Consider the following 12,115-nt stretch of genomic DNA (forward strand, 5'->3'; position numbering starts at 1 on the left):
AATTAGTTATTTGAATTTTTATTTAGTCTCGAAGATGATAGTGACCACGATGATGACTCATTCATGTGAAATCAATGAGTCTCACCATTTACTTTAAATACATCTACTTCAATCATTAAATACAAACATTAATATTATCACTAGTCTCAAGAATTAACATTAAACACATTCCATTAATTATAAAGGATATGCTAAATTCATTGAATCAGTAAGCTTTATTCGTCATTGTTATCAGAGTTCTTACTTTTAGTTTGTTATTTCTTTTCAGAGTTCGTCACAATTTTGTTGAAAAATCAGCAAAGTTCTATTCATTTTTTACGATTCATCATCGAAACTATAGCATTGTTTATTGTTTTTTTTTTCTTAAAACGGAAGAATTTTATTATTTATATTTTAATATTCGTCCATGGACGTACAAAAAGGACCTGTTCTAAACGAAACAGTTCCACAAGCATCTCTATGTTGTTGTTTGTTGTTGTTGCTTCTTCACTAAAGTTCTCTTTCATGACTTTCTCAACTTCTTCTCTTCATGTACACTTTTGTGTTATTGTATGTCTTTACATACATAAGATATATACTTGACATATACAATGATAACTGACATATATCACTAGTATGTTCACTAGCTATATGTCACTGCATATCATACATTAGACATATATTTGACATACATATGATATAATGATATACATATGGCATGCATATTATCTATCATTTGTATGTCGTGTGTATATCACATGATACATACATAGAATATGTGTGGATAATTTGTTTTGGCTTAAGTCAAAACCGGCTCCTTCAAGTTGTCCGTACGATTCACTTAGACACCTCAACTAGGCTAGTACTTAATGTACACTTAAAATATTTAAAATGTATATCTATTAAAAAATTGAATCCAACCACCATGTCATTGTTTCATTGGTATACATGCTATGTATTATCATTTTGTGTCTAATAGATATAAATTTCTTAAGATTAAAGTGTTTAATAGGCACTAGTCCTAGTTGACATGCTCCAATAATTGTGTTAAGGTTTTTGGTAAGAAGGTTAAATCCTTTCACAAATCATAAAAAGAAAAAAAGAAATAAAAAGCATTTGACATTTCTTGGTAGAAGTTTTATTACATGCTTTATTCACTGTAAGTAAAATTAAAAACTAAATAATATAACACAGCAACACAAACATATCTATAAACTTGACACACATTGATCATACTATTACTCTAAGTCCATCTCCTACTAATCCTAACTTTAAAACCATATCTCATATAGAGAATAATAGAAGAATTAGGTTCAATAGTTTGTCCTTCCACAACTTCAACTTTGTAATTATGTATGATAGTAGCAGCCACAGCTTTCATTTGAGTGAAAGCCACTTCTTTCCCTAAACAAGTCCTTGGTCCAGCATTAAAAGCCATGAACTTATACGAAGGCTCGTGCTTTATCGTTCCTGTCTCTGAAATCCATCTTTCTGGCTTGAATTCTAAACAATCTTTCCCCCAGATCGACTCCATCCTCGCCATTGCATACAATGAGAACAAAATCATCATCTTTGAATGAACTTTATGACCACTTGGGAGAGTATCTTCCTGAAGTGGCTCCTTGTGTTGAAATGGAACAGGTGGATATAACCTTAGTGACTCACATAATGCACCATGTAAATAAACCAACTTGTTCAATTCATGAACATTGAAAACCCTAAATTTTCCATTTTCTTCTTTTGGAATAATTGAGTTGATTTCTTCCCTTAATTTTTTCTCCACTTGTGGATTTTTCGTGACAAGCCAAATGAACCATGTTAGAGCTGAGCTAGTAGTGTCACGCCCCGCGATCATTAGGTTCAAGATAGTATCCCTCAAGAACTTATCATCACAATGACCTTCTTTGAGATAAAAGGTCAAAAGATCAAAACCCTCATCGTTCTCTTCCACTTCATCCATTTTTGTCAACTCATCGCGTTTTTTAGATATATAATTACCTATAACATTATCCATAGTTTCCCAAGCTTTACTCAACTTTTTTTCCTCTCCAATTCCAAGCCATCTTTGTAGCTTCCAAATTGGCTCAGGTATAACATGTCTAAAAAGAATAGCTTCTTCAGCATCATCCATAGCTTTTGAAAAAGGAACATGAGGGAAATCAATTGATACACAACCAGGATCATATCCAGTAACTAATATACAAGTAGTATCAAAAGTGAACCTTTGAAATAAATCTTGTAAGTCTACAATGACACCCTTGTTACAAACATGATCAAGAACATGAATAAGTCCTTTCTCCACTTTTTCGCGACTAGTCTTGATTAAAAACTTGTAAAATTGTTGATGAGTGATCAAAGAACGAGTCGTTTTCCTTTGGATCTTCCATAAATCCATGTCCGCGTTAAAAATTCCATCTCCTAAAACATCAAAAAATTCCTTGAATTTTCTCCCTTTTGGGAAATTCATGAAATTTTGACTCATAATGTAGTGTACATTTGATGGATCAATTGTAGCTAATATGTCCATTTTTGCAAATAATGGACCTTTTGATACAAAAGTTCCACCTGATTTACTCATGATCACAGTAAGCCTATCATGAATATGTTTTATGTGAAAAAGTATACTTGGTAACATACCAACAATTGGCCATCTTTTTGGGTATCCCTTTGGATGTGTAAGGGAATGAAACAAAAAAAAACATAGTATTGCTAGGAATATTTCAATGTAACCTAATCCAACAATTGACATTTTTTTGTTTCTTTGTTGTATTTGAAGGGGGAAAATGTCTAGTATATATAGAGGGTTGATTATCTATACTTGTTTTTATAATATGCTATTTTTGGGTTGTTTTGTTTTGCCTTCACTATTAATTTGTTTGTTTGAAGGTACTAGAATGCCACCAAACTACCAACCAAATATGGAGTTAGTTGAGGAAAAGAAAAGTTTCTAATTTTTTTTTTTGTATGTAGTTATTTATGTGGAGTTCATCTTCTATATATATAGACGTAAAGTTTATCCTTTGAGTCGATCGGGTCTATAAAAAATAAATTTTTTATTTCAGGTTAAATCTGTATATATCTTATTTTTCAACACATCACTTATACAATTACACTAAATATGTTGTTCTTTTAAATAAATGTAAAAATTATTATTTTACATTATCGTGTTATTTATGAGTTATGACACGTTTACCTATAATAAATGGAATTAATAAGTTGGAATTTCATTACACTATTTGTAGATATAAGTAAATTGATCTTATGAGGACTTATGAGGATACTTAGGTTTGAATTGGAAAAGAATTAAAATGACTTAATATATCGATAGCCTATTAAACTTGTAAGTAAATTTTATTTATACACTTGATCTACAACTTATTTCAATTGAACACCTATATGTTGAGAATATATTTAACCAATAAAAATGTGCTCTCTCTAACAACTTAAACTTTTTGATGAGATATGGTCACACACTTTAACATGATATCAAAGCAGACAAAGATCCTGTGATCGAATCTCACCACCACTCATATCAAAAAAAAAATCCACGTACTTGATCCATGAAAAAGAGAATCAGGTCCGCATTTGAGACAAGTAAAACCTCACGCATATTGTTCCAGGAGTTGTCTATGTATAAAGCCAAATTAAATTGAATTAAGTAGTTGACCTTACTACCAATATGCACACTCAATGGTTAGATTGTCATTTTTTTAACAAAAAATCTAGAAAAACACATTACACATCATGTCTTGCGTTAAGTTAAAGAACAATGTGATGTATTGCTTTTATGAATTCAATATTTTTATCAATATTCCTACCTTATCTTAAAATATGTGATGTCACTTATAATGAATATATATAACTATAGCTAAATGTATGACATATATTTAGATGTCAAAATTCAAGATAAAAAATAAATAAAAAGGATTGTAAAAGGAAAAAATATAAAATAAAAATTGTGTCAGTGCTTATCCTCTTATTTATGAATAAATTTGTATATTGTCATTTCAGTTCTTAGTTGTTAGATGTTAGTTTGTGAGATGAAGTTAAATTGAAATCGTCATATTTTGCAAATATGTGATGTTTATATAACCAAGAAAGTATATCAAATAGGTACCACTAGTATATAGTTAGGATAATTTGGTGAAAATACATCTAGCTTACTTTTTGACGGTAAATGAATATTTTAAGGGATGTGTCAAGCCAAATATATCATATAATATGGATTCGTTATATAATATAATAGCCTCTTGAATTTGTCACTAAATTTCATTTAGATTAACTTATGGCATGTTCAAACTAAATATTTGAACATATGATAAAACACTTATATTAGATATTTTTTATTTTAATTTTTTTTTTTTATGTGTATCCAAGTATTATAATTATATATGTAATAAGATAATCACTTTAACATATGTTACCTTCTTTTTTAATTATGCACATTAGACTCGATAAATAGTAAAAACTCAAATATGTATGACTTGAGGTAAATGTGTATAATTAAATGAATTTACATATTTTATGTGATTAACATAACTATCGAATAGATGCTTGAGAATACGCATAAAAGTTTTTCAAAAATATGAATTGAAATGTCTAATAAAAATAAGTAATCAATTGCTCAAGTCATCGTTCGAATGTTTAAAAACAAAGTTATGAAAATAATCAACCAGACATATATTTCAATTAAAGCTAATTAATTATACCTACTACCAAGAATTGTTGGAGAGATCTGTGGAGTTTTACATCATTATACTCAATGACATTCTTCTATGGTACTCTGCATTTTTTAAAATATTTTTGTGGTACTTGCTTATAAACAATGACACACTATGACATTGACTGTTGCATTCTAAATGGAAAAAAATCATTCATTTTAATTATGAAATAATAATAAAATATAATACAACAAGAGAAATAAAAAAAAATTGAGAAGAGAGATATTTTATTTTTCTTGAATTTAATGTGTTTCTCGTAAAATAAACTGAATTTATTAGAGTTGTCAAAAAGGGCCGGCCCAGCACCACCCGGTCCAAGCCTTGTGGGCCGAGGAATTTGAAGGGTTAGGGCGGGACGGCCATTCATTTGAAAAGGCTTGAAAATGCTCAACCCAACCCTAGAAGGGCCGAGGACTGGGACGGGCTAGCCTTTTGTTGTTCTTATTTATCATTTTTTTTCATTTCAAACGTCCAATTTTATAACATCCAAAAAATGAGAAGTTTTTCAAATCAAATATGGCAAACAATGGTATTGTTTCAATAACACTAGCAAAAAATCTAGTGTAATTAGCATATATCTAGGATACTAGATATGCGATGTATCTATTATGATGCATCCAAATACGCGAGTGAGATAAGAGAGTGGCAAGTGAGATGGGAGGGAAGCAAGGGGGAAAGATTTGTTTATGTATCCTAGATACATGTGAATCCACTTGGATAGAGTGTATCTAGAACAAATTAACCTAATTTTGAGTCCATGTATCTCGAGATACATGTATCTGGAAGTACCAAAATTTGGTAAGGTTCGTGATATTACAACATAATGTGCATTTAAGTAAGAGTAAATTTTAGGTTTAGCAAACATAAAAATCATATTTAATTTGTATGTTATAGCTATAGTTTGTATAATTGCGCTCCATAGCAAACTTTATGTTTGCTATGATTATTAATATGTATATTTCGGTCTACATATACAAAAGAATCAATTGTATAATCTGTTTTGGTATACATATACAAAAGAATCAATTGTATAATATGTGTTTGTGTAAAGCGAGAAAGAGAGAAGAACAAAAGAAAATTGGGCAAGGAAAGATCTGTATTTGTATAATTATAAGTGTATAAGACGAAAATATATATATTTGTATTTGTATATACAGTTTTCTCTCATTTTATACAAACACAAACGCAATTTCTACATTTCTGTTTGTATAAAGTGAGAGAGGCGAGTGAGAGTGGCGAGCGAGATTCTTTGGGGAGAGAGGCGAGTGAGAGTGGCGAGCGAGATTCTTTGGGGAGAGAGGCGAACGAAAAGATATGTATATATACAATTTTCTCTGGCTTTATACAAACACAAACGTAATTTATACATTTGTGTTTGTATAAAGTGGGAGAGGCGAGAGAGACTGCCCAACAAGATTAGGAGAGTGGCGAACGAGATTCGCTGGGGAGAGAGGCAAATGACAATTGTTTGCTACAGTTTACAATTAATGAAACTGTGGCTATAGCATTTAATTTGAACTAATACTTTGTTATTTTATACAATTTTCCCTTTAAATAATTAGCTCATATACTAGAGATATTATTGCAAGTTACCCTTAAATAAATAATTTTGACCCCCGACTCCGGCTCAACCCCTACCAAGCCTCAAGGGCCAAGGGCTTATATGGATTGGGCTTATAAGCCCTAATTTTAAATGGGCTTAAAAAATCTTATTCCGACCTTACTCCTAATAACGGATTGAATTGAATCGACCCCATGGGCTAAGCCCATTTTGACGGCTCTACTATTTATATAAGAATGAAAGTAGTTTACAAAGCTACGAGCAAATTCCTCGTAAAATTACTTATGAAAGTTGCGTACAAAGTTATTTATATGTTGTTTGCAACCTTCTTTAGAAAGTCGATGGAGTACATCCATAAGAAGAAAACACTTATGGGATATTTTTTTAAAAAAATAAACTCATTTTAAAAGCTTGATCAAATAAATTATTAATCTTTAAACTCTAATTTAAAGTGACATTCTACAATCAAGTCGAATTTATACGATCTCATAATTCCCGCTAATTAGAACTCAAAGGCACTATTTCCTTTTAAGTTATGTTTGGTACGGATGAAAATAATTTTCAAAATTTTCATATTGGATTGATTGAAATGATTTGAAAAATAATTTCTCTACGAAAATAATTTTTTGCAAAACGAAGAAAACAGATTTCTTAATGAAAATGTCCAAAACAAATTTCATAAATAACATTACAAATAAATTGTCTTTTCCCCATCCACGCAACATACCCCGAACCCCCACTTCACCTTATCCTACCATCATAGTATTCTATTAGATTACATATAAATGTTCTATTAATAATATTTTTTACTTATTTACCAGATGCTTATAAATAAATAAAATACCAAATATTTTCTCGTACCAAATACACCCTTTTAAAATAAAAACTGTTTGTCTCGAAAATTATTGACAAATGTATGAACGTGGGTACTTGAACCCCTCATTTTCCTTTCTTGTAGAATCTCCATTACTTCCAGACACTTTTTTCATCTACAAAAACTCATATTTTTTCTCCATTAACACAACAACCATATTAACCTTCAAAAACTAATATATATTCATCCTTTCCAATTTAGAAAAACAATAAAATAAAATAAAAATCATGGAATTTTTTAGAAAATTAAGTATACTTGTTCTTTTTTGTCTTATTACAATTTCCTCTGAAATAATTCACACAAATGGTGATCAACAAAATGTTGAAGACAATAAAAAAGAACAATCTCCTACACAAATGCTAGAAGAAGCTTATTCTATGCTTCTTACATCTACATTACGTTCTTTGGATGTGGCTAAGTCATACATTAATCAACTTCAACTTAAGTATTTTCCTCCAAATGTAGAGTAAGTATTTTTTTCCTTCCCTTCTATTAGATTTTCTTTGGTTTCTTTACGCCGGCAACAAAAGAGATATTTAGTGGCAATAGATGTCGTCGCAGAAGCATTTAATGACATTTGAGTTAATGTCATTGCATTCAGAGTCGTAACATTTATATCGAATGATGATATAAATACTCATATTTCTTATTGTTGGTTAATATATAATTTAGCAGCAATTGTTTTATTGCCGCTAAATAATTGACGCAAAATTCTTTATTTGTTGTAGTGTTAGTACATTTGAATTATAGAGGTGTTCTTTTATGGTTAGGGGTAGTTCTATTAGAGACAGAGTCAAGATTTTAATTAAGTTTATGTGTTCTAGATCATAAGTCATAACCCTTTTTGTTTACTGGATTCTTGATATATTATTTATACATATTAAATAAATTTCTTAACATAAATATAGAGTTTGGATTAAAGTTATTGATTTTGCCAAACTCATATAGCAATAGGTGTAGGAGCACCATTTCATGCAACAAGTTGATGGAGAGGTGAAAAGAACTATTTAATGAGTGTAATAGAGAACATGATATCTGATGCAAATCCAAATCCCTAAATATGATGGGGTGGGATGAATGATATCCTTTCACCCTATCTCGAGTTCGAGTCCTGTGAATAGAGAGACCTCATAATAGGGAGTCACTTCCTCCTTAAAATTAATTGTAAACAACACGAATCTTAATTAATCGTACAATCAGATGGTTATATATAGACCAAAAAAAAAAAAAAAGTGCTTCAATTTCTTACATTCCTAGTGACAGTAGTAGAGTCTTTAGGAAGAATGCATCATGCTTTACTACCAAGTACCAAGATTTGGTTCACTAGTGATGTCTATACCTTGACGAAGATCTCCTTTTCTTTTCATAATCTGATAACATAGTAGTTTATGTTCTTTACGAGGTAGGAGTAAGATCTGCATACACTCTACCTTCCCCCGACCCAACTTATGGCTATACACAGGGTATGTTGTTGTTATTGTTTGGAAAATGAGTTTGGGAGTTTGATCGTTTTGCAGTTTCAGAAGCAAGGATGATGTCAGTTCTAATGGAGGTGCTGGAGAGAGGATAATGGAGGCTACTCAGAAGAGCTTTGAAAAGAGCAAAGAGACTGTAGAAGGATCCGCCAAATCTGCTGCTGAGGCGGTGGAGCAGAAAGTGCATGACACAGCTGACAAAGTGAAGGATACAATATCTGCAGGGCACAGAACAGATGAGAAAACTGAAGCCACTGTGCCTTCTGGACATGATGAACTCTGAAAATAATGTACTGACAAATCAAGAAGTGATTAGCATTTCTTCCTTTCTCTTCTGTAGTGTAATACTTTTTACGTTCTTTTTGTAACCGTGGTGTCTGAGCCAAGCACAGGACCAGGTGACTCTATCCACCAAAGTTTGGATAGATAGGAAGAAACCTCAAGATTCTCAACTCGCTTCTGTAGTATGATATTTTTTTCCCATAGGTCTTTTATAGCATCAGAAATGTGTGATTTGTCTACATTCAAAATTTGATTACTGTAAAAATTCCACAAGTTTAGGTATATGAATTATGACCAATATCCTTGAATCCTAATCCAACAACCATAACTGGCTATATCTGAACTAAAGTTACAAGCTGGCAAATCAATGATCTAAAACTGAAATAAATCATAACAGAGTTGAGAAGATATGATGAAACAAAGCATGTCATTTTAACCCTCGAAAGCTCGAGAATGGTGGCTTAACAAGTTCAGCAAAGAAATTGAAATGGATGAAAAACAAGTAAACACTATGAAGGGAGATTAGAGGAAAGTTTGAGGCATTCACTTTGACATCTCCTGAGGCAGACATCATTCCAGTTTGGCACTTGATGCTGGTTGACACAGACAGTGCGAGCGCAGGCATCAGAGCAAGCATCAAGTTCCGATACACCACAAACGGTAATACAAGTATCGGGAATTGGATCCTTCGAAAATGCACCAACCTTCTTCAACATTCTCTTTGAAGTACAGACTCTCTCGCATACAAAAATATCATCAGTGCTCTTCTCCCTGCCACGTGCACTCTTAATTCTCTGCTCCTCAGCATGATTTCTCCTAATTCTGTAAGCTTGACCAGCTACAATCGCAGGAATAGCTGCCCCTAACAAGGACCACCATACCTCAACCATTAGGGCTACAGCTGTGGAATTGTTTGTCTTCTTCCTCCCTGCTAACTTTACAATAAGAACCAAGACTTTTTAACCGCCGCTCTTTTCAATTAGAAAATAGCAGAACTAAAATACTTGAAATGTGGAGTAATTTAAGAGATGCAAGAAACTATGCAACCAACATCTAGAAATGGTTTCGATTCTTTCCCTGTTTATCCATTAGGAGGACTCACAGATACAGAAATGTGGTATGAGATTCTGTACATCTGTAACTTATTCACTAAATGAATAGATTGTCAAAAACAAAAACCAAATTCTCCACCCCTTGGTCCACATTAAACTAGGGCCATAACCATTAGTCACTTTTGTGGAACGCAATACCCAACTCTCATAAAACTGGTACACTTAAAACAAGTGAGTAAATCATCCCTTATAGACATTTCATTAATATTTGTGCGTCATCCTTTTCTCGCAAACTCTATGACAAGATATACCCATCCTACAGAACCCTCCGCCCCCCAAAGAAAGAACGATTGCACCAAGGGTAATGGGATCACTTTAGTTAGAACACAATGCTTAATCGATTAAGATTGTGATGAATGAGTCCTGAAGAGAAGAACACAAGGCTGAGATTCATAAGATTACATGTTCATTGATGACTTGATGCCATCTTCAGTCAGTATAATAATGAATTCCACGTTAGATTATCTCAAAGTATATCAGATATGATCTCTTTACCCCACAAATGTAGGGGTAAGTTCTATGTACTCCCACCCTCCCCAGACCTCACTTGTGGGAAATACTGGGTATGTTGTTGGTTTATATCCGTGATGATTAATCACAATAGCATCATTAGATTAAACCTACTATCAAAACAGGAAAAGGAAAACATTTCGACTTAGAAATAGTAGCTGCATTATATTCCTACTGTTGTTTCTGAGAATACAAATAAAAATGGATGATCAAGCATTACAACTGACAACATAAGTTTCAACTCCATCATTAATAGTTTGTTTGTCAAAACACCCACCCACCATTCATCCCCTAAAGAAATCAAAAGATTTTTCTTTACTAAACACACTAATCCGAGAAAAAAGCTCGAAATTAGAAACCTCTATTACCTCCAACTCTAACTATGGAATACTGATCCTATCAATAAGAAATGAAAACTCTCAGGTTTTCCTTTCCCGCACTTCAACGCCTAAAAGGATAACAATCAAGCCTCTCCTATTCATAATGTAAGAGGTTTTACCATTCATGTCATCTCTTATTCATCTCCCTCTTATTTATCAAGCACAACAAGCGAAATTCAACTTCATCAACAGAAGAAGAAAAAAAAAAAAAGCAAAATTGGAATTTTTTTATCTTCCAAACAAACAATAATAATAACAATAACTGCAGTACATCCTCTAGAGAATAGATCTTTTATCAGCCGTCATTTAGCAAAATGATATCTAATCAAACCACTATGTTGGTTATAAGCAACATCCACAATGCTATTGAGGCTAACAAACATGTCCTCATTCATGTAAATATGATTTTTGGTAAATATACAACATCACAAGGATAGAACTCTTAAAAGTGCTTATTTTGAAAAAAGTGAGGTGTTTGGCAAGTTTTAGGGAGAAAATAAGTGCTATGGGGATTCATAAGCTAAAAAAGATATCTAATCAAACCTCCTATTAATAACATCACAAAGTTGGTTATAAGCAACATCCACAACGCTATGGAGGCTACCGTAAATATACAGTATCACAAGGATAGAACTCTTGGAAAAAAGAAAACACCAAACCTCAGTCTCTTTTTAATCAGAAAAAAAACAAAAAATAGCACTATGCTAACAGTCCATAACATTTTAAGAATGGAACATTCTCCTTCCCTGAACTCAAACATCCAAAATTGACATTAATATGGTCAAGCAAATGAGGAAAAATGACTTGTAAAAACCCAAAGCTACAAACTTTAACCCTGAAACCACATTATTACCATTACTATTTTTTATTTTTTTTTGACAAGGGAAACCCGCAGTTGCTGCCCTTTGGGTGCGCACAGGATAAAACCCCCTCCTATGCAATAGCTCGCAAACCACATAGGAGAGGTAACCCGCACTAGGCAAACCCGGTGCGACGAGCTCGACCCAGAAGGCTAACCCCTTAGTTTCGCTGGCAAGGGGTTTCGAACTTGAGACTTCCAACATGGAAGTCCCAAGCCCAAACCACTGGGCCACCCCGAAGGGTACATTATTACCATTACTATTACAATTCTTTCTTGTTGAGAATCATTGATTTACCCTTAATTTGAGAAATTAGTCATTTGGGTCGGCACTAAATTGCAAGACAAATATAGTACTACAA

General features: G+C 32.5%; 3 protein-coding genes across 3 annotated transcripts; 1 reads left to right on the top strand and 2 right to left on the bottom strand.

Annotated features, from left to right (window-relative positions):
* Nucleotides 1–1,110: 1,110 nt before the first annotated feature.
* On the bottom strand, nucleotides 1,111–2,728 carry LOC125856474 (alkane hydroxylase MAH1-like). The gene has a single exon (XM_049536032.1). It carries the CDS (start codon nucleotides 2,726–2,728, stop codon nucleotides 1,223–1,225), a length of 1,506 nt encoding a protein of 501 aa, XP_049391989.1. The 3' UTR covers nucleotides 1,111–1,222.
* Nucleotides 2,729–7,326: 4,598 nt separating this feature from the next.
* Nucleotides 7,327–9,002, top strand: LOC125856857 (uncharacterized). The gene is made up of 2 exons (XM_049536504.1): nucleotides 7,327–7,601; nucleotides 8,653–9,002. Exons 1-2 carry the CDS (start codon nucleotides 7,363–7,365, stop codon nucleotides 8,891–8,893), a joined length of 480 nt encoding a protein of 159 aa, XP_049392461.1. The 5' UTR covers nucleotides 7,327–7,362; the 3' UTR covers nucleotides 8,894–9,002.
* Nucleotides 9,003–9,178: 176 nt separating this feature from the next.
* On the bottom strand, nucleotides 9,179–9,854 carry LOC125856858 (uncharacterized protein At5g64816). Its single transcript, XM_049536505.1, has one exon. It carries the CDS (start codon nucleotides 9,780–9,782, stop codon nucleotides 9,402–9,404), a length of 381 nt encoding a protein of 126 aa, XP_049392462.1. The 5' UTR covers nucleotides 9,783–9,854; the 3' UTR covers nucleotides 9,179–9,401.
* Between the last annotated feature and the right edge of the window lie 2,261 nt (nucleotides 9,855–12,115).

The sequence above is a fragment of the Solanum stenotomum genome, chromosome 2 (assembly GCF_019186545.1).
Source record: "Solanum stenotomum isolate F172 chromosome 2, ASM1918654v1, whole genome shotgun sequence".
NCBI classification, from domain to species: domain Eukaryota; kingdom Viridiplantae; phylum Streptophyta; class Magnoliopsida; order Solanales; family Solanaceae; genus Solanum; species Solanum stenotomum.